General features: G+C 45.4%; 4 protein-coding genes across 5 annotated transcripts; 2 read left to right on the top strand and 2 right to left on the bottom strand.

The window, feature by feature from the left end:
• The first annotated feature begins 871 nt into the window (after positions 1-871).
• On the top strand, positions 872-4574 carry LOC139654088 (putative nuclease HARBI1). 2 transcript variants are annotated; one of them, XM_071531113.1, is made up of 3 exons: positions 872-1321; positions 1820-2060; positions 2204-4574. In XM_071531113.1, exons 1-3 carry the CDS (start codon positions 1010-1012, stop codon positions 2929-2931), a joined length of 1281 nt encoding a protein of 426 aa, XP_071387214.1. In that variant the 5' UTR covers positions 872-1009; the 3' UTR covers positions 2932-4574. The 2 variants fall into 2 exon arrangements, with proteins under 2 accessions (XP_071387214.1, XP_071387215.1); XM_071531114.1 differs by having other exon boundaries at positions 1820-2064; positions 2208-4574.
• On the bottom strand, positions 4398-5538 carry LOC139654087 (uncharacterized). Its single transcript, XM_071531111.1, has 2 exons — positions 5352-5538; positions 4398-5011 (listed from the first exon to the last, which is right to left on the bottom strand). Exons 1-2 carry the CDS (start codon positions 5443-5445, stop codon positions 4398-4400), a joined length of 708 nt encoding a protein of 235 aa, XP_071387212.1. The 5' UTR covers positions 5446-5538.
• Positions 5539-5932: 394 nt separating this feature from the next.
• Positions 5933-13486, top strand: armc5 (armadillo repeat containing 5). Its single transcript, XM_071531109.1, has 8 exons — positions 5933-6816; positions 7382-7412; positions 7597-7707; positions 8365-9259; positions 9365-9581; positions 9654-10176; positions 10757-10889; positions 11327-13486. The coding sequence occupies exons 1-8, from the start codon at positions 6412-6414 to the stop codon at positions 12855-12857; spliced, it is 3846 nt and encodes a 1281-aa protein (XP_071387210.1). The 5' UTR covers positions 5933-6411; the 3' UTR covers positions 12858-13486.
• Positions 13487-13908: 422 nt separating this feature from the next.
• Positions 13909-16222, bottom strand: cox6a2 (cytochrome c oxidase subunit 6A2). Its single transcript, XM_071531110.1, has 4 exons — positions 16076-16222; positions 15123-15198; positions 14385-14527; positions 13909-14167 (listed from the first exon to the last, which is right to left on the bottom strand). The coding sequence occupies exons 2-4, from the start codon at positions 15196-15198 to the stop codon at positions 14078-14080; spliced, it is 309 nt and encodes a 102-aa protein (XP_071387211.1). The 5' UTR covers positions 16076-16222; the 3' UTR covers positions 13909-14077.
• Positions 16223-22393: the final 6171 nt, after the last annotated feature.

The raw sequence follows: 22393 nt of genomic DNA, 5'->3' as shown, positions 1-22393 counted from the left end.
TTCAGGCTAGTGAGATTGGTCTTTTAAAAAGAAAAAAAAAAAAAGAAAAAAAGATTTGTTGACAACGCACCAAACAAGTACACGTGTCATTTTTTATACAAAGTGTAAAATACAATAACAGGAGAAAGAAAAGAAATGTTGAAATGTTGAAAGAATGTTCAGGGTGGGTGCGCTCGTTTTGTAGCTCAGGTAGTCGGCAGCCAAAAAGTAACGGAACTTAACTCGTAGGTGGAGTATCATAACCATGGGTGTAAACGACGAATTTACAGGTTGGCTAATGCTGCCTTCAGGTACTCCTCGTAATTCCACTGTTCCCATAAATCGTAATAGCAGCGCATTCGAGTGCCATTGGTCTGAAATAATACCACAATGGACCCCTGGCTGTGACAAAAGTAGTTTTAGTAGTAGAAGAGGGAAAATGCGCTTTAGGAATGTTACTGATGTTTGTTGATGAAGTTTATTTGGCAAAACTTTTATTTGTGCTGGTAACGTAACTTAGACCTGTTAATGTCAACATATTGTAGTTATTAGTACAACGTATAAGTACGGGCAAAGATGTGTGACACATAAAAGTAATCCAAAGAGTGGAAAAATAAACTTACAACAGTAATCATTTCGAGTGCCAAATGAGAATTTACGACAAACAACATAAGTAGTCTACATCACTTTTGCCATCAATTATGGACATGACTTCTCGGTTGTCATAGCAAACTCCCACTTTCCCATTTTTATATCCCATCATTTTAATATTCCTCAGTCGTTTTTTATGTGCTGCCCAGTTTTCTGCGACATTTCCGAGAACACATGAATGCATCATACGTTAGCTAGCCAGCTAGCTCGCTGGATTAGCCGTTTGCCAGCAACGATAATGGTTGTTCGCGGTCCCTGTCGGTTGCTAGCCACAACTGGTCCGGCTAGCCGCTCTTCCCTGCAGCTAATGTGCAGATAACAACGACTTCTGGTCTGACACATCGACCGAGAGTATCTGGGTCGTTCAGCAGCAGGAGAAATGGATATCAGGGAGCATGTTTTATCGGCTGGCAGAGCCGTGCTGGACATGGTGGAGCGGGAGTGGGAGCCTCTGTCTCAGGGCGAGCTGGAGCAGCGACTGGACCAGGCGGTTGAAGAGATACTGGAGGCAGACCTGATAGCCAAAGTTAAAGCTCAGCCTCCTGCTACGATATACGTACAACTGGTTCAGACTCAAGCTCATGTGGAGCCACAGGTTTTATCCACCGAAGCAACAACATCCAGTCCCGTTGAGGAGGAGACGGCAGGGGCCCAAGAGCCTCCGGACAGTGTGGATAGTGCTGCAGTCAAGGTGAGTCCTATACACGGCATATTGTCCATCTTAACAAGCCATTCAGTCTTGTGTTGAGTCTCAAAATCTTAGTTGACTTTAGAGAAGAACATCTGCAAACGGGGTTGAGGTGACTTCACTTTCATTTCAATGTTATTCTCGACTAAAGAGTCATTTTCTTGGTACTAAAATATAGTGATATCTGCCTTATTTTGGTTTGTCTCAAGATACTGACATTCCTTATTGGAAATTTCTACAATAGGTGAAACTGCATTGGAAGCAAGTGAGATTTTCTCTGCCCCAATGGCATAATTTTCACTTCACTGAAGATTTTAAGACAGAAAATTAGACTAAATGACTTAGAATTACATATTTTGCAGTGTATAGCCAACCAGCCCACAGTTTCTGCAGGTGTATGATCACTTTCACCTGAAATAACCAATTGAATCCACGGACTGACTCTGGATACCGCTCTTTTGACACACACATCTCTTTCATCTCGTCTTACTGTCCCATCAGTACATCACAGACCTGCTCCAGAACTCCAAATCGCATTACAACAGGGCTCGGCTGGCCGGACGGGCTCGCTTATCCCTGTCCCACACGGTCCTGCTGTCCCTCACCCTGCTCTCCAAGCGCATCAGCTACCGCTCCGTGTCGACCCGTTTCCGCCTGGAGAAGGGAAACATCCACAGGATCTTCTTCTCTTTCTGCGAACGCGTCAACATGCTGGAGGAGGAGCAAATCCGATGGCCAGTGGGTGGGTTGATTTCTGTGTTGTGGGATGAAGAGTTTAGACAGACAGTACAACCCTGTTAGTCCAAAGGCAACAGGTTGTGGGTGAATAAGAGTCTACAAATGATAATATTGAGTTTTCTCTGTCTGTCTCTCTCCCTTCTCCAGACAGAGAGGCAGTAGAAGCCCTGTTCCCCCTTTCCAGTCTTTTGGGAAAAGCCGAGGGTCCGGAAGAGCAGGGCGTCCCGCAGGTCCTGGGAGTCTTGGGCCACACCCGCATCCCCATCCGCCTGCCGATAGGGAAGCACGACGTGGAGAGCACGATGCCCGAGGTGAAGAGGATGAAGAAGGAGGCCCATCCCGACTCCTGGCTGAACCTGGAGCTCGTCTGCGACCGGAGAGGCCGGTTCCTGCACTGCAGGATCAGTAAGGGATCGGACGCGGACAGAGGCGGCGCTCTGAGGGACAAACTCCGGCAGCGTCCCGAACTGCTGCCGCCCGGCTCCTGCCTGGTGGCCGGAGCCGGATACCCGCTCACCGCTCAGATTTTAACTCCGCACGCCGGGGGTCACGGACCGAGGGAGAATCTGTACAACAAGACGCTGGAGGTGCATTTTAACATCCTGGATCAGGCTGTTGCCAACCTGAAAGCCAGATTTCAAAGGCTCAGGTATCTGGATATTGGGAATTATGAGCGAGCCAGAGCGGTTGTGTTGACTGCCTGTGTATTGCACAATGTGTTTCTGGACATGGGGCAAGAGGTTCAGGGAGAAGTGGAGAAAGAGGAAGCCATGACCGAGGAGGCAGAGGGGAAGGAAGAGGAGGAGGAGGGCGTAAGCAGACGGGACGCCATCTCACAGCTGTTGTATAAAGACTTTGATTCTGCAAGGACATGATGTGATGATGATGGAGGTGGTGATGAGGGACAAGGGCTGTTGTACAGTTTGTATTCACAGAAGTAAATGAACACATTTTTATTATAAAATGTCATTTATTTAAACAGAATCTCTAACTTACTGGGTATGTCTACACACACACACACACACACACACACACAACACTCCGGTTACTGTGATCAGGTTAAGGTGATGGCTTGGTTATTAAAGCATTTACATTGTTTGTTACTGGTTTCCCCAGTAACTTTAGTTTATATGGATTTATTGAAAGTCGGGTTAGTTTACTCAGAGAAGGATGTGACATAATGACATCTAGCCTGCAGACATCTTGATTTAAAATGAAAAATGTTGGAAGATTTCTTTTCTTTTTTCTTTCATTTGGGTCAGAGTTGTGCAGTTGCTCCATAAAGGGTGACTTGTGCCTCAATCTCTGAAAGAAACCCCACTGCTGCAACCAGGCTGACTTCCTCTTTGGCCTTTTTGACATTTGACAAAGGGCTTGCAGACATTTAAAAAACAGAATAAAATCAGACCAAATATTTACATTTTAAGATTGATCACAAATTTAGTTGTGTTAATTGGGTTACGCTTACATCAATTATGACTTTACTCTGATTAAGATAATCAGACCAAGACATTTACATGACATGCACTGTCATGCATACAATGAATCAGCAATACTCAAAGTCAAACCTACAGGCCACTTCACAACCAGTTAGATTTCAAAGTGGCCCTTGCCTTGGAAGCACATCAGTGTAAACAGATTTCCTTGGCAGCCTCAATTACTTTTGCATATTAACCAAAAGTGCAACTGCATTATTCAATTATTTCTTCCTAAAACTACAGGATCAACCTCTTGCATAGGTTTTCTTTAAAAACAGGCTGAAGAAGCAGATTAATATAAAACTTTTTTTTTTATTTTTTGATTCACTAACATCTAAACCTGTTTCTTTGAAACTGGTTGGAAGCAAAGCTTGATGGGTATGGATGTTATTTAATCAGTGACTGGTGCAGTGGTGGTGGATGTCTGCATTAATATATTACCTGTGGGTAATTTTAGCTTTTCTTACTCCTACACCTCAAGCAAACATACTCCACTTTTCCATTATGGTAGAAAAAATGGGTGCTAACTGCAAACATTGAAAGACAGCAAAAAAAGAGACAATTTTATCAACTGGCATTTGAACTGTGTCTTCATATGAAAAAATGTGAAATATGACTTCTCTCTCTCTGGTACCTGTTTCAGTTCAGCAGGTCCTTATTGTAATACAATCTGATTTTATGTTCAGCTCTAAAAAATTCAAACTGGACAAACTCTTCTGGAAACAGTAACAGTGCAAAAGTGCCGAGCTCAAACCAGAAACTTCCATTCGAAACACATTCAAACCATCATCATCATGCAGTGTCATAAAAGTTTGTCATCTTTGAAAGAGGGAAAAACCCCAAATGGCAGCTCAAGAGTTGCGTCACTGTCCGTCCTTTGCCAGCTGTGCACTGTTCTTTTGAGCCAGGCTGGAGATGGCCTGTGCCAGGTTGTTGATGGCCTCGATCTTCCTCTCCTCCAGCGCCTTCTGCTGCGCCCACATGTTCATCTTCCTCTCCTGCAGCTCCATGTACAGCTGCAGGACGTCCTGCGGCGGGCGGGCGGCGCAGGGGGCGGTGGCGGCGGCGGTCAGAGGGGGCGTGGGCAGGATGGGGGTGAACCTCTTGCTGGCTATGGCCTTGCCCAGTTTGGTGCCGCTGAGCTTGGCCCTGCGCTGCGCCTCGATCTCCTCCCGGCTCTTGCCCAGGACCTCGTGCATGGCCTTGAAGAACTCCCAGTGCACGCTGCCCGCCCCCAGCCTCTTGGCCCGCTCCGAGTTCTTCCTGTACGTGGCCAGCATGTTCCTCCACTTCAGGTCACACTCGTACGCCTTGACGGTGACATCGGTGACCCCCGACTCCCTCAGCTTGATGTTCACCTTCTCTGCCACCATCTCCCAGAGTTTCTTCTTCTTGCACACTGGCTGGTCGAAGGCCTGGTCCATTTCAAGGCGGGTGTTGACAAGGTGCCATGTGGCCTGCAGAGTCCAGACAAACTCTGGAGAGAAGAAAACAAAGATGGATCATGTCAGTTGATTGATTAATTGATTAAACAACACACAGCCTAGCTCTAAACATGAATTGTTTTTAGTTATTTTTTTTGTTTTGTTTTTAAAGTTTGACCATTTGACACAGCCTATGTTTAATGAAAATCATATTTGTAGTGATGCCAGATTACATATAGTTATTATTCCTATATGACTGACATCGTAATAGCTTGTTATGACTTTCATGAACGCAACAAGGCACCGTCTCGCCTCTGATCATGAACTCATCAAGCCCTCCTCGCATGCGATGACCGGATGAAATGTGGTTAACTTCACACTGGACGCACTAACCTGCTTTTGTCTTTTCGGCGTCCAGATTGGACACCACAGTTTCATTTTCCTCCACTTCAACACTTTCTGTCACAATAGTCTCGATTACCTCCATGCTGTCCAACTGCGGCGGCGGTTACAAGTTGTTTGTTTTTATGAGTGCTGAATCTATCGTAGAATTTAACAACCTCTCTGCGGCACCGATGGATTTTTCCGCATCAAGTAAAACGATGATTATAACAACTTCACCCGGCGGCTCGGGGAATGTAGTTCTTTTCGGTTATTACAAACGTGGGGTTGTGTGTTTTGTTGCGCCGACTGAACTACAATCCCTGAACCATGCGATTTACTAGAAGCGAGGTGACATTTCTCACTCTCACGGGGCTTGTAGTTTTTCAAGGGGAGAAATTGCACCGCGAGATTAGACCCGGCAGTACAATTTAAACTACAAATCCCACGATAAATCCAACCGACCCACCCCTTCACGCCCTGCTCCCTCCCCCGACCGCCTCCCTGTTTTGTTGCTTGGCTAAAGATGGCGTTAGCGGCTAACCAAGGCGATTGCTTTTTGTTTCATAAAATTTATTCGGCCATTGGTATCAAAACATTGGTCAAATAGAGCTTTAATTCTTCCTTTGAAGTGCAAAAATATACTACATCGAACAAATGCACCTCCATTATGTAGAATAACGCTTGTTCGGCCTTCTCACTATGTAGGCCTGTTTTCGTAGGGAGTGGACCGAAGCGATTGGAACTCCATCTCCCATCAGCACTAGCGAGTGTGGCGTCAGGTGGTACAATTTTTCATTTTCATGCTGGTATCTGTAGTTTTCTGACCAGTAATTTCAGTTTTGTGGAAACTTTGAAAAAAAAAAAAAAAACATGCGAATGAAACCATCACGAGGACGTTTCAACCCAGTGTTGAATACTTGAACATTTAAAAAAAGACAACAACATTCTAGTTAATTTCTCTGCACTTCATTGTAAGCCTGCTATGATGCTCCACGGTGTCTGTAAGTGTCTGAAGTGACAAGAGGAAACTTAATATAAGTGAAGCCGGTGTTTGCCAGGGAGTGAGACCATGGCAGCAGCACCTGTGCAAGGTAACTGGAAACAGACTCGAGGTCCAGCTCCATGCAGAGACGGACCCTCATCAGCACCGGAGTCGTCGCTGACCTGGTGCCTGTCTCACCTCTCCAAACCCGGCTCGGCGGCCGAGGACCGGGGGAACGGCAGGGCGGACCCGGGCGGCGGCGGCGGCAGGGACCTGGACAAGAGGACCAGAGCTGCCCAGTGGCGAGCGCTGGTCGCCATCCGGACGCAGCACATCAAGGGCGGCAGCGCTGGCATCGCCCGGTTCAGAGGTCAGGGCGGACTTCAGCCGCTCCTGGACCTGCTGAGGAACCCAGACTGCTCCAGGAAGACCCTGGACCTGGCTCTCAGCATCCTGGCCAACTGCTGCACCGAGTTGGAGACGCGCACAGAGGTGAGGTGAAGGGACGGCTGAGGGGGCTGTTGACAGCTGAGGGGGGGGGGGGGATTGAGTCACACGACTTGGACTCGAGTCACGATTTGAATTGCTTGTGACTTGACTTGATGCATGAAGAGAATACTTGAGACTTGACTTGGGTTCTGGTGACTTGGGACTTGACTTAGACTTGTACTTTGACGACTTGAAAAGGTTTCTAAAGTCTTGACAAAAGATCTTGTGTTTGTGTAAATGACTCAGATTGAAAGTGATGAGATTTGTTCCACCAGACGACTGAATTTATATTCTGTTTTCTGAATTTGTATGGAATGATTGAATTTATTTAAGTTGAAACTGATTGTAGAAATCAAACTCATGATGCTACCAAATTTTATATTATTAAAACAATATTGCATTTGAGATATTAATATGGATACTTTGTTCTGACTTGACTTGGTGTTCTACATTTTGACTTGAGCCTCAAGACTTGAGACTAACTTGGGACTCAAGCCAAGTTGACTTGGTCGCACCTCTGTAAATCAGCCGTTAAAATTGGTAACATTTAAAATGTCTTCCATTTCAGGTTCGCAAGCTTGATGGCATAACTATTGTGGGTAAGTGAAAACACAAATGGGTATGGAGAATTTGTCCTCTTGATCAGTTTTAGCATAAATAATCCACTTGTTCTGTCAACACTTGATATTTTCCAGAGCAAGAACAACACAAACGTGAGAAAATACACTGTATAAGCCAATGCACTTCATATGTAATCCTTACATTTTTTCTTGCCTTTCTCAGTGGACATCCTGAAGAGAAACGTAGCCATGGAGACGGTTCAGAACAGAGCGGCCCGGGCGTTGGGAAACCTGGCCATGGATCCAGAGAATTCAGCCCTCATCCACTCTGCTGGTAAGTCTGACAAGATCGATGTCAGTATGTCTCACTGCATCATTTTCAGCTGGCAGTTCAGTTTATAAGATCTGATACAACATTATTGCTACGACGGGAAATCGTGTCGTTGCAGCAGCAAAGAATAGGATAAGATTGACAATACGTATTCATCATATTAATATTGAGTTACTATTGGCTAGAAAGAATGATCACTATGTTGGCTGTTGACAGATTTACAGATGTTTGCAGCTAAATATTTACAGGTTTACAGTCCAGAGCAAGAGCATATATGCAGGATGTGCATCTTAAGTATTCACATTTTCAGATTTACAGGGCTGATGTGCAAATGTGTCTTGTTATCTATTCCCATTACCAGATTTACAGATGGAGGTAGCATGTTATCTGCAGAAATGTGTAATATACAACATTAGCTATTCATTTTCAGATTTACAGATGGAAGGAACATGTGCAGAAATGTGTCCTGAAGTGCAAATGTGCATTGTTCGCCATTCATTGTTAGCTCTTCATATGACCAGATCTATGTATGGAGGCAACATTAAGTAAAGAAATGTGCCCACCTATGTACTTATGTACTGGAAAATGTTATTGGAGATTGTCGTTGTGCTCTTTTCTCAGTGATGGATTGTTACTCTTTCTCTCTTTTTTTTAATACAGGTGGTGTTCCCCCTCTCCTCCTCTGTGTGTCTCTTTCCTCTGCCCCGTCCTCGCCCACCGCTGCTCCGACCAAAGCCCCCTGTCCCAAAATGGAGTGCGCTCAGTCCGCTGCCCGGGCCCTCCTCTACCTCTCGGACACGCCCTCCAACCGCCTGTTGCTGCTCACCCAAGGCACCTTACCTGCCCTCGCCCCTCTCATCGCCCCAGAATACCCCCAGGGGCTGCGGCGGGTGGCCCTCAGGACCCTCCACGAGCTCAGCCGGGGCTGCGGGATGGAATGCGCCAGGGAGGTGTCCCGTTCTGGAGTCCTCGCTCAGCTCGGCGTCATGGCGTCGGGGGAGTCCGGCAAACCTTTCGAAGAGCTGGCGCTGAAAACCCTGGCCAACATGTGCTCCCAAGGGTGCCTGCGCCCTCTGGTGGGGTCGCTGGGGGTCATTCAGAAATTCACCGAGGAGGTCAAGAGGGACCCGCTGAAGTCCGGAGTGTTCCTCAAAGCGCTCTGCTTGTGTTGCAAGGAAGCGGTGAACCGGGCGAAGGTGAAGGAGAGCGGCGGATTAGAGGCGCTGATTGGCTTTTTGGCCGCACATCAGAGTCACCCCCTTTCCCGGCTAGCCATTCTGGCCTGCGTCGACTTCGTTTATGATGAATCTGCCCTGGAGCAGTTGCAAGAGTTGGGGCTGGTCCCTCTGCTTGTCGGCCGACTAGTCGAGCTCGCCAAAGGGGAGGAGCCGTCTGCTGAGAAGATGGACGTGAGCCTCGCCTCCAGCGTGTCTCCCACCGAGCTCCTGCCCTCGTCCTGGTTTGATTCCTTTGACTTTCCACCTCCTGAGGGGTGCAGGAAGGAGGAAGCTGGTAAAGAGCAAGGCCTTGGCTCATCCAGCTTTCTAAGTCTCAGGTATGGAAAATCAAACACAACTTTCTTTTGTATCTATTTTAACTGTGGATGATTTGTTTATTATATTATTTTCTATTCTAAATCTGCAAATCTCTCTCTATCCAGGTCCTGGCTGGTGTCTGAGGGACTGATCTCCTCCGAGGGGGACCTGCTGGACTCCTCAGGCGGAGTGGAGGGGGACTGGGGGAGTCTTCAGATCCCGCCCTCTTCATCCCCTCAGACCCCCTCCCCAAACCCCGATTCTCATTCCTCTCTGAAAAGCTGCTCTCCTTCCCACCCTATCGCCTCCTCCGCTTCCAAACATGTAGCTCAGCCCGGCCCGGTTTCCTCTGCATCCCAGCCCCAACTGTCGTCTCCATGTAAAAACGTGGATCCGCCTCCCTCCCATCCTCAGCCATCCGGTGCGCTCACACCTCAAATCCAGCTCAGCTCTCCCCCGGCTCTCTCCTCCCCCACTAAAACTTCCCAAACGCCCGTCTCCCCGTCAAAGTTCTCGTCCCCTCACAGGAAGAGGCCACGGGTTCATCCGGCGGCTCGCTTGACTAAGGTCACTCTTGACACCCCTCCCTCGGCCCCCCGACCCACGGCCTACCACCCTTACCACCCTGAGCCCTGGACGCCCGAGTCGCCCATCCTGCTGCTGCTGTCGCGCTTCTCCCACGCCACCGACCCCAGTGTCGCTCTGGTCAACTCGGGCGTCGTCTCCGGCCTGCTCTTCTACCTCACCCAGCACCAAGACCCCAGCAGCAGGTGCTTCCGCATGCTGTGCCGACTGAGCTGCAACCCCAACTGTCTGCAGGCGCTGGTCCGAACCGGCTCGGTGGCGCTGATTCGCCACCATCTCTGCCAGAGAGAGCGCCGGACGAAGAGAGAAGGGAGGCAGACGGACCGAGTGAAAGCCAAAGTCAAACAGCTTGGTAAGATGAAGGTTCTTAGGCCTAAAACCCTCTGAGCAAAATCACTGTAAAGCAATTGAAAAAGAATGCAAATTTTTAAAAGAGAGTGCAAATGTTTAATGAATCTTTAATATTAATTGATAATTAAATCATTATTAAATGTTATTCTTCTGCCAAGCAATATATTTCTTGACCATTAGCTAAACAAAGTGGTTGCTAAGTGGCACATAAGCACCACACTGGTGCTTATGTGCCACTTAGCAACCACTTTGTTGTTTGTTGTTTCGCTACCCAGAAATCACCACTGCTCAATGTAGTCACCACACTGGTGACTACATTGAGCAGTGGTGATTTCTGGGTAGCGAATTAATATTTAACTGTTATTCAGTCACAAGTGTGTTTTATACATTGCAGTATTATTAATATTTAAATTAACAGCTATGTGGTCATAGGTGTGCAGTTATCAGGAATTTTACAGCAGCTTCGAACATAACTCAGCCAATCAGAACTAAACAATTTATTATTACATACAACATCTGGCCCATTTCATTGTATACAAGAGCCATTTTTACAACAGTCTTCTGTCTGTTTGTCCCTGTAGGTCTTACTCTTCTCAATAATCTGCGTGTGCAGTGTGAGTCTGGGTTTGGCTCTGGGGTTTTGTCCCATGTGATGCTGTCCGGCTCCGAGTCTGACAAGATGAACTGTGCTCTTTCTCTGCCGCTGATCAGCAGGTGAGTCGCAGCGTCGCCTCAGTGGGAAGAACAATACATGAAAGATACATGGATGTGAGCTCAGTGGTAATCACAAGTCAAAATTCAGGGCCTCAGAAGTCCTTGAACACTGTTAAATGCAGCTTTTAAGTCAGTTCAGTTTTAGAGGTCTTAAAAATGTTGCTTCTTGTTTTGCTGTTTTTCTGGTGAGAAATCAGCCCAGTCATGGAGGCTTTTTTGATTTTTGATCCTTTTCACATTCAGTTAAGCAGTGAAATTAGTCTTATATTTCTTTCTGCCATTAAAAGTCTTAGATCTAACTTTATGAATCTTGCAGACATCCTGTAATAATGCATGGGCAGTTTGCAAGGTTAATTACTTGTTGAAATAAGCATTGGACTGAGGATTTGGTATAATCATCAAGGTGCTTGACTTGACAGCGTCTTTTTCTCCCACAGCAACAAGTCCCTGCTGAAGAAACTTCTTCTGGACAACGGTGGGCTGCTCTTGGCTCTGCAGCCCCTGGGCTGCGACGAGGACGACGCTGAGGACGACCACACTGCCGAATGTGGAAGGCTGCTCTCCGACTGGTTTAATTCACCACATTTAGGCCCGACCTCCCAGCTGCACTCGCTGTACTTTTCTCTCCTGATTGGATGCCTGTCTAGCCTGATGGGTGGCGCCAAAACGGAGCTCGACAAAAAACACCTCAGTCCGGTCAAAACACTCACACATTCGGTCATTTCGCCCCCTCCCTTGAAAAAGCCTCGCCTATCCGACCTCTGTCCTTACCGTGACTCGAACTTTGACCTCATCTTCCTGCTCGACGACGGGACCCGGGTCTCGGCCAACAGGGAAGTGGTGGCTGGAGCGGAGGGGACGGACGGGGTCGGCTCTGAATACTTCAGGGCTTTGTTGAGGGGCGGGTTTGGAGAAGCGCAGGGCAGCGCAGGAGGAGCCATCCCCATCAAGGACGTCAGCAGAGGCATGCTGCTGCCGGTGCTGCATTACCTGCATGGCTGCCGCTTCACCAAGGACACAGAAACCACAGAGGAACAGGATGGAGACACCGGGGTTAGGATCAGAGGACAGTGTCAGCTTTTAGGATCACTGGCCCTTGAAGGACTGGGCAGCCGCCGACGGGAGACAGAGGAGCACTTCACGGGGGAACTGGCTTTCCAGAAAACCCCTTTAGGTGAGATGATGATCGGAGCGTGCAGGTTCCTGGTGACTGAGCTGCAGAGGGAGGCGGAGGATCTCTGCGTGTCTCTTCTCCTGTCCCGTTCTACCAAGGCTGCGAGTCGGGCTGCAGCAGCTCCCGCAGAGGAGAGCACAGAGAGGGCCTCGTCTAAAATGGACCAAGAATGCCTGGAGGGGGAGTCTGCTGACGAGAGCCTGGCTAATCGAACATCTGAGTTGGAGCTGAGTGGTGTCGAAGTGCAGGCAGAATACTTACCCGGACGGACGGAGAAACCAAACAATCCCGTAGCTAATTCCCCACACCAAACAGACAGTAAACAACCCCCTATCTCTGGACCAGTCCGAAAGGTCAACAAGGCACTTAATACAACTTCGGACCTGAAGACAATCACAGGCGGCACTCCAGTTTCCAAATCTAGGTGTTCGTCAATCATGGACAAATCATCACATCCAGGAGAGTTAAAGCTAAGACCAAAGAACTTGACGGAAAGCTCAGGACAGCTGTTGAAATCAGCTGCTCAGGACTGCCTTTGCGGTTCAGGAGCCGCTGCTGGAGGTTGGGCCCCGGCCGCTCTCCTCCCCCAGGTTTACTGGTTTTCCCAGCGGTACAGCTACCCAGCGCTGGGCAAGGCCTGCCTGTCTCTCCTGCTGGGGTGTCAGGACTCTCCTCGACTGTTCTCCTCCTCCTCCTCTGCTGGGGATTGCCTTCGCAGACTGGCCAGAGAGGCCGACTGTATGGAGACGCTGAAACGGGATCTACTGAGTCTGGCCAAAGCCGCGGTCAGCTGAGCAACGACTGAAATGTTTTTGGAAGAGTGACTGGGGACATGAAGTCAGAGGGCACAGAAAGTGTGAGAGTCGACTTGCGGGCTTGTAATAAGCTTCCAGAGAAGTTGCCGTTGTGATAATTTATCATAAATGTCTCTGAATAGTGCAAATGCAGGTTTTAACAGCATGATGACCTGAAAACATGCTGTCTGTCTTGTTTGAATTTTTTTTTTTCAGCATTGTTTACAGAATTGACTGACCTTTGATTTATTTTCAGAATTTAGAAGCCTAAATTTATATTTAGTCTAACTTCGGTGTAAATTGATATACTATAGCCTAGTTGCCCTGTCCCAGCATGACATAATGTAACAAACTGTATTATAATTTGCTTCGTTCCATTAACTTCTAATGACATTTGTATCGTGAAGTTATTTTTTTATATTTTTTTCATTTAGAAAAGAGATCTAAGTGAATGTCCTCAATACATTTGATAAATGTCATTTAGCTGGAAGTACTGGAATTATCAGGGTTGGTCTAGGTGCCATTTGTTTATTCTGTACATAGAGATAAGGAGTAGCAGAGATTGAGATAGCACATATATATACTTAGATTTCACCTGTTCCACGTAAAATTATGCCCCTGAATAAATATGTCGGAACATCATTTTGTTTTTCTGCAAGTTTCATGTTGTTTGAGCTCGGGTATACAGTGATAAATGGGTATATAGTGATCTGACAATGGTTTTTCAACAGTAAATTGAATCTCCTTACACTGAAATGTCTTCAGATAAAAAGCAATATGCATCTATTTAGATGTTGTGCCATAAAGCAATCCAGCAGATTTCCTTAAAATGCAGTGTAGAGGCCAATCTTCTCAGCAATAGTCTAGTTTAACGGTGATTATACCAGTGTCTTAAAATGTATTGGTGTTAAAATTCCACACACAGCACATTTAAATGCCTAACTATGTACTTAACACTTAAACATAGTCTAGATAATGAGATGTCCAAACATTCATCTCCCCAAAAAAAAACTCCATACTCAGAACAGAAATGAAATGCCACTCATTGTGATACAGCAGAAAGTTTGGTTTTATTCGCCTCTTGGTGCACCGCATGATGGCGGTGCTGCTTGGACCCTGGGTCAGTATTATTAGGCCAGGTACATTACAGATCGGAGGTTTTTAAGCATGCAGCAGTCAGAGGTGGGCAACACAGATCAGAAAACACAGCAGTGAACCCCTCAGTGATGGGAACTCTCGAAGCCGTCGGGGAGAGCGTTGGTGTGAGGATTGTGGAAGAGAGAGTGGTTTCCATCACCCCAGGGAAATCTCTGGAAGGAGACAAGTCGACTTATTAGGAAGATTCAACATCGGGTGAAAATATTGCTTTGAGCCTTTTTCACAAGAACGTATTCACTCCAGAGTATCATGTTTACCTATTACTGGAGGTGTGGTGTTTTATTCACACCATGTTAAGTCAGGAGGAATAGACAGGTGAAAGTAAAGTGCACCCAGTAGGCATTTCTCATGAATGACAGTGAGGCTGACCTTGGTGCGGATACGCAGGTGAGGATACGCCACAAACTCCGGCTGCTCGTGGGAGTGCGCCTGCATCTTCATGTACGCGTTGACCATGCAGACGGTGACACCAGGAATGGCCAAGACGATCGTCAGGATCTTCCAGGTCCTGGCTGTGGAAACCAGAACCAGTCGTGGTAAATGTTGCAAGCATGTTATGCCAAGTAATGTGAAGTATCTCTCCAAATTTCTTTCATTTAAACTCCTGATCGACATGTTGATTATCTTTAATTTCCTGCTTGACATGTTGATTAACTTTAAACTCCTGATTGACATGTCGATTACCTTAAATCAACATGCGCCTAGAATTAAATTACCTTTATTAGTGTAGTTTGTTCCGTTCTTTTCTACTTAATTTGTTCCCAGTAGAAATAAGAGCACTGATGGAGCCTGTTATTAACTATGGGATAATGAAAAAGTAAATTACACTACATCTCTCTATGGATCCCTAGGCATAACAGTACTAGAAAAAACAATTTAACAACGCTTTTTTGACCCTCATGCGTTGCCATACCAAACTGCAGGATTACAGCAGGGCACAAACATGGCATGAATGTGGAGGCAGTTTGCCAACTTTGTAGACATTTCAGTTAATGTTCAACAAAACACTCCAACTGTGTGTGACCCAGACGTGCCGTCGTACAGCTCTGAATCCGGAGGCCGTCATGCACATTTACTATATGAAGGGAACCATAAAGCCGCTCTGACCTCCTCCCTCGTGGCTTGAATGCGATGCAGCGGCCAACACCCGACGGGCGGCCAAGGCAGCCGGAGACAGAGACATCTGCAGAGGAGCAGAGGGAGAGAGGAGGACAGTAAGACACTGGCAGCGGAGATAATTTACTGAATCATACATGCATACTTTTTTTTTTTGTATCACATGTCTTTATTGATTTTGAACCTGGTACATCACTTTTCCAAAATGAGTTGGTTGCATCATTCAAGTCTCCCTCGAAACAACTTCCCTCCCTCACACCCGCCCCCCAATTAACTCTGAGCCATCGGTTTAGATAAAAACAATGATAGTTTACAAAATGATAACAATGAACATAAATTACTTATATACATATACATATCCACATGCATAAATGCATACATATATGCCTGCATATCAATTTGAGAGAAAAAATAAATAGATAAATAAAAAAATAAAAAAAGCGTGTACAGTCTCACTTGGTAAACGTCAAATTTTATACATGCATACTACACACACACACACATAGGACATACACAGCGTATCTGTCAGAGAAAAACAATGACAATATTCAGGTAAGCTTTGTGAATTCATATATGTTGATATTGTGCTACATGACAATATATTTGAAACCCAGAATGACTCATGTTTATGCTCCTACTTCATTTACATACCAAAGATGTGCTCATAACCTTTGATCTCAACCAAAACACACACACCAGACAGACCTGAGTATGTCAACTCACCACAGGATAACACCTTTACAGGTATATTAACAGACTATATATGTCTAAGCAGATCATTTGCATGAGAAATCAGTGATATTGTTTGACAATCTAATATCCTACAAACAAACAAAATGTAGAAAACATCTAAGGGTGAAGCAGGGCCTACTTGTGTTATTGAATATCAACAGCTCTAATACTCCATCTCTAGGCAAATGTAAGGAAAACAGATGAAAACTTACTCTTCTTTATCCACACAATATTCAATATGCTTTATTTCCGTCTTATTTCTCTGGCAGATCCTTTGCTGATTTTATTCGCTCTTTCTCTGCCTTCCTGCTTGTTTGTCCTTCAGTCTGTCCTGAGCTGAACTCACTGGTGAGACTCCTCCCCGTTTCAACCTGTCCCAGAGCCAAGAAACTTAGTTTATATTTGGGCAAGTGCAAAGGCGGGCTGATATGTGACGAAGAGGAAAAGAGAGGGGGGGGGGGTGTTTTGGTTCTGTTGAGGACAATGTCAAGTGTTTTATGGGCCTGCATTACTTAGACTGACATAATGGCATTAAAACCAGCTATCACTCACTTGTGGCAATCACCTGCACACAATCCATTGTATTTTAAGTTTGTCTGCTTTTTAATCCATCGCCCACCTGTGGATTTAAGGATCTAAACAGTCAGAGTTGGCCTGTCCTGCACTAGACTGGATTCACACTGACATCTTGAAGAGAAATATTTTTAGCAATTCAGGCCTATTCACACCTGTGAGGCAATTAATCTGGGATTTAGATCCCAGGATTTAGATCCCTTTTATGCAACTTTTTTTTGGGGGAAAAACTAATATTTTTTGCGGCAAGCTTCTCTTAATTACTAATAACATAAATACATACATAAATAAGATGCAGGTCTCTAGTCATACTGAAGTGTATACAAATTTTTGGTAGGCCTACAAGTGAATGAACAACAAAAACCATAAAATAAACCAAAAGGCACAAACCACGTGTTTCACATACATGGGATTTGATTTGACAGTTGTATTAGCAACAGGAGAGACTTACTGTATACGAATATAAGATGTGACTTATATCCTAGAGGCTGAACATGCTGAGGGCATGTGAGGTCACTCTCACTTTTCACCGTCAGGGCCCAAGTGTCATATGACTGACATGAGCATCAGCTAATCACAGTCAGACATGATCGTCTTTTCTCTGAGCCTCCATTCACTTCACACTTGGATTGGCTCCAGCTGGCCGTCACACTGCCCGTTCATAAATAGTTCCCACTGTGTGTAACATGACTACAACTGTTCGCTCATCAGGTTCCAGTACTGTTTCTGCTCAGCATCTGGGAATCTCTGTGAAGAAATAAACAAAATAATTACTTACTTACTTATTTATTATAATATAATAGATATATAATTACTTAAATAAACAATATTAACTGGTATGCTTACCTCAAGACAAATGACATTTGAGCAGCCTCTGTGGGTAGAGTAGACTGTCCAGCAGATGGGGCAGTGTGACTATTACTAAACCCTCCAATATGGCTCCTGCACCACTGATCATTTGTGTTGCACAGGGTCACTTCAGCAGTGGGTTCCTCTTGGCTAGTTTTCCTACAGAGTTCAATGGAGAAACTAGTTTGGACTCTGTATAACTTGAGGAAAGATGGTGAGATGGCCTGTACATCAGGTCAGTCACTTAAAGTTAATTAAAATGCATTGAAATACAAGAGGTAGCATTTAGGGTGTGCCAGATTATCTAAAGTCTAAGTTTAAAGTCTATCTAAGTATAAATATTGTGGTTTAATTTAACTTTACTTACTTTACTAATCTACTGTGCTCAGCGGACTATGACGGCTCTAAAATGTTCTCACATGTAAGGAAATATCTAGTTAGAGTCAGTACCTGTCCAGTTGCATTTTTCCTTGTCCTTATCATTTGACAAGAGATATACATCATCAGTGCACTGAAAAACATTTGCCTTCATTCTTTTGCCACTGCATATTCTTTTTCTAAGCGTTACTGCTTGATTTTCACACCATTAGTAATGTGTTTGCCGTCTCTGTCTGAGAAAGCTTCAGGCTCCAGTGCAAACAGCAGCCGGAGCCAGCGGTGATGTCAGTCAGGCTGGTTCAGTCCTGCAGGCAGCCAGTCTGGACCGTCTGAACATCTAGGACCTCTGTTACTGTGGGCAGAGGCTTCTGTCACTGGACAGCGTCAAGGTCTGAAAACTCAATGCACAGACCTGGACAGGCAGGTAGACACATGCAGGCATGACTATTGCCAAGCATCCGAATAAGACAATAGTGCATTTATGTCTATAAAGTGAAACCTCCCCTAATAATCAGTTTTTTATGTGACATGGGGTCATTGCAAATATTCAAACGTAAATGACAAATACTACTTGATCACACTTAAAGCGCAAATCAGCACTAAATCAACGTCTTTTGAGCTGTAAACATGATTACATGGCTTCTATAGAGTGAAAAACATTAATCCTGTGCCTAATTTCAACATTTTTAGAAAGAGAGTCCTGCAGCCGCTTCTCTGCTCTCTATGGGCTGAAACTTTCTGTCCTCACCTCAATCAGTGATGTCAAGGCAGGTATTTCACCTTTGGCAGCATCAAATGCTTTGCGATTAGAAGATTGTTACCGCGCCCCAAGTACAGATGGATGATCCGTTATCACAGACACACAAATCTATTCACTCTCTCTCCCCACTCCATTTTTTCCACATCTTTCAAAATTTGTGTGCTAGGCTGGAGACTGGCTGCAAACAGTGTGTTTACGCTCACTTTAAATGCGATGAAGGTGTATACATGTTATGACTAGTCTCCATCAATTACTCCACATATCATTGCATAGGTGAAATGTCCAAAACTTTTCAGGAATTTAAATAAAAACATATATTTATAAGCCCAGCGGTTGTAGAGCTTTCTCATGTAATCAGCGATTTGTTACTGCTACATTCCTCTTACTTGGACTAGAACATAATGAGAGTGCGGTGTTTACATGGGTCCCGTCTTACTCACAGTATTGTCTTAATCACATTATATTATAATCTCATTTTCTGTGTGCATGTAAATGTGGTCGGTGTGATCGGTGTGGTTCATGCTGTCAAGGCCCATAACCTCCTGAGGCGAGTCTCTCTCCAGTATCGAACCCTCCAGTCCTTTTCTTGTCAGTATGATGGATGGCCACGCTACAGATTGGACCAATTCAAAAAGCCTGCTACTTGAATTAGATGAAGGATAGCATTTCCACCAGAGGCGTGGGTTTACACACACACACACACACACACACACACACACACACACACACACAAGCCTTACAAAGCATCTAGACTCAACACACACACACACACACACACACACACACACACAGTTATGCAGCGGTAAATAAAAAGGTGGGTAAATTATTCCAGTCGGTGATGATCATAAGGCAAACAACCACCACTATAAACCCAAATTAATTACGTTTTCTTAAAAGTATTTATTTCTGCTTTTTCCCCCTTAATTGAACTTATCCATATATAATTGATACGTACTATGATCCATACTATTAATTTACATCATAAGAGATTTATGTGAGTCTGAAAAGGAGGGTAAACTCTATTCCGCAGATAAAAAAACGTGTGTAAAGTGAGTTTAGGTGGGTTCACCCTGCGCTACATCCCTGCACACACACACACACGCACACGCACACACACACACTTCTGTGTGTACTTCACATGCCAAGAAAAAGACAACTGTGTGTTTGGCAGTAAATTACAGTAAGTGTGTGTGTCGTTGGATAGGGGTCAAAGCAGGCCATGCCAGCACTGGACAGCTGTCTGGTCTTTCCTGTCTTTCCCTTACAAATTTGTCTGGTTCTCTCTTTTTTTCAAACTTTATAGAATTTCTGTGCACTTGCCACACACTCTTGTATTCACATCTAACATCTTTATTGAATTTCTGTCTTTTTTGGACAGAAATGCCATGACCACACATGTTTTTTTCGCTCTTCATAGTCCTCACACTTTCAGGAACTCTATTTCAAGCAACATTGAAAGTCCAAACATTACAACCTGACAAAACAATAAAAAGGCACTTTTTTTTATTCAACCTTTATTTAGTTCTCGGAAGACACGTGTATGTATGTATGACGTAAATAACCAAAAAGACAATTCTAAAAGAGAATCACATAGATTCACATATTTATTATCTTGTCTTTGGGAAGAGTATAACGAAATTAACATGAGGTGGGCAAAGGAAAGAGAGGCTCTACGCGGACACACGTTAATGTGAAATTCTTTGACAGTCCACATTGTAAACAGTGCGGACGGGTTGGGCATGCCGGCCCACAGACAGAGGCAGAGGACAGGTAGACGCACGGCCGTCAGGAGGGAGGAATAGAAAGCTAAGGGGAAAGTGGAGGAGAGTCAAAGTGAGAAGTCAAAATAAGAGAGAGAGACAAGAGGCCACAGGTTTAAACTCTTAACAACATCTCTCACTGCTGACACAGTCACAGTGTTCAATAGTCTTGCACTATCAAGCATTGTACATGAAGACCATGGGAGATTCATTTTTAATAGATTTTTTTTAATCTGGTTTGAGAGTGCAGTTTTCCTCTCAGGATCATGCATTGATTATATTTTAATCACACTTAAACTGCCTTAAGCGTCTTCCGCTGCTGCCTAGTGGAATACAGAAGAGCTGAGGATCTGTCTCATTTTATTCTGTAGAGAAGGACAATGTGCTGATGTAAAAGCCTGAACTGCTATAAAAGTAGAGGGGTGTAATGTGTTTCTCTGGCACCCTGTTGTTTTTTTATAGGTCTGAGCTAGACAGGGACGCTGCCTGTCTGCTGCTGGAGGGGCAACGCTGCCTGTAGACACTTGAACAAACCGCGAGCACCAAGAATCCACCATCAATATTGTCCCAGTCTGACTCAGGCAGCAGGGGATTTGGAGGGGGAAAGGGGGAGCGACCCGAGAGCGGACATTACTTACAGGGTGGAAACTTCCATACTCTGTCACTCACCTTAACGGGTCACATGCAAACGGAGACAGTTGCGGGTGGAAAGATAGTTCAGTGTCTATTATCGTCAATGTGGACATTTCTTTAAGGTCTGAAATAGCTAGTTAACCAGACACTTTGCTTAAGTACAGCTGACAAGCTCTACGTAAGGCATTTTCAGTTCAACACGCAAGTGGAAACGTACCACCGACTGACTGCTGTTGGCCGTGCATTAATAAGTGGAAGTTTCCTTGAGGGCCGGTTTCAGGGTGTTGAAAGCGGTCGGATGCAGTTCCCCCTCATTTGCAGCAGATATGATGGACTGCATATGCAGCACCGGGGAGCGGTTAATTACCAGATGGTCTCAGAACATCAGCTCACCTAGATTAATTGTCTCAATATCTCAGTAAATCGTAGTATTCTGTAATTACCACGCTAATAGCCGGGCATTAATGGACTTCACCGCTGTCTCTGTGCCTGTGCCTATGGGGCAGGAAGCCGTAGATCACCGGACTGGGCCAGGCTCGCTCGCTCTGTCAGGACGTTTTTTCGCACTAAGCGTTTGGCAGAGTGATGTCAGTTTGGCAGGCCGGCCTGTCTGTATGCGCCTGTCTCTCCTTCCTTTTTCAAAGTCTTTCATCAGACTGGAGTCCATAGGAAAGTTTACACAGCGCCGTCCCCACACAGCACCCTCCACCTCTTGGCATCGCTGCGCCTGTTGACCCCAAAGCCTCTGTCAGCTTCTCGCTGAGAGGTCATCTGGGGTAACGGTGAAGTCCCACTTTACTCTCAGCCGCCTGATTGAAGTTTGAGTTTAGGTTGCCCATCGTTTAGTAGGTGTCAGAAATGTCTTCGAAAAACAAAATGTACTCTTCTGGTGATTTATTGTAAGCAGAGTTCACATCAGACCTTGACTGTTCCCCACCGTCTGTCCCAACCTGGCCAGCCGCACCAGGTTCAGACTGAAACACCTGCATGGAGACATGTGCACCAGCTCTCTCTGTAGCTCTTTGTGTTCTTCCCTCATTTTGGATACGCTTCATGGAGCTGAACACTAATACTGAGCCCCCCCACAGGCGTCCCGCAGCTCCTTACAAGTTGGACACAGCATGGTGCTGGAAGAGCATGAAACCATCAATAAACACGACAACCCCACAGCCCAGTGTGTGGTTGGCAAAGGCAAAAAGCAGGCCAGAACATTCAAGACTCAAGTTATGTCAGCTGGAGTACGATGCCATGAGCATGTCACTCATCTGGAGCTCATTTTACCAGGGCGATGCCGACAGTGTTCATTTTACCAGCCGACGGTGTTCATTAGCTGTAGGTGGGGTTTGGAGATTCAGTTGAGGCTCAGATTTCCTGAGCATATGTTGCTCCCCAGCCATGTGGACAAACGCCAAATGCTTTGGGAGTCAACAAATTGCCATTGTTCCTCATGGTCCAAAAAGTAACTAGATTTGTCACTAGTTGCTTTTGAGAAATAAAGTCGCTAGAGGATTTGGCAGCAGTGGGTGGGCGACAAGAGACACAGCTAAAAATACAGGGTTGCTCGCCTGAAATAGTTC

The sequence above is a fragment of the Centroberyx affinis genome, unplaced genomic scaffold (assembly GCF_046629955.1).
Source record: "Centroberyx affinis isolate AG114_WGS23_722 - 3 ecotype Tasmania unplaced genomic scaffold, CSIRO-AGI_Caff_v1 ptg002033l_1, whole genome shotgun sequence".
NCBI classification, from domain to species: Eukaryota; Metazoa; Chordata; class Actinopteri; order Beryciformes; family Berycidae; genus Centroberyx; species Centroberyx affinis.
This window is presented reverse-complemented; position numbering and strand designations above follow the sequence as displayed.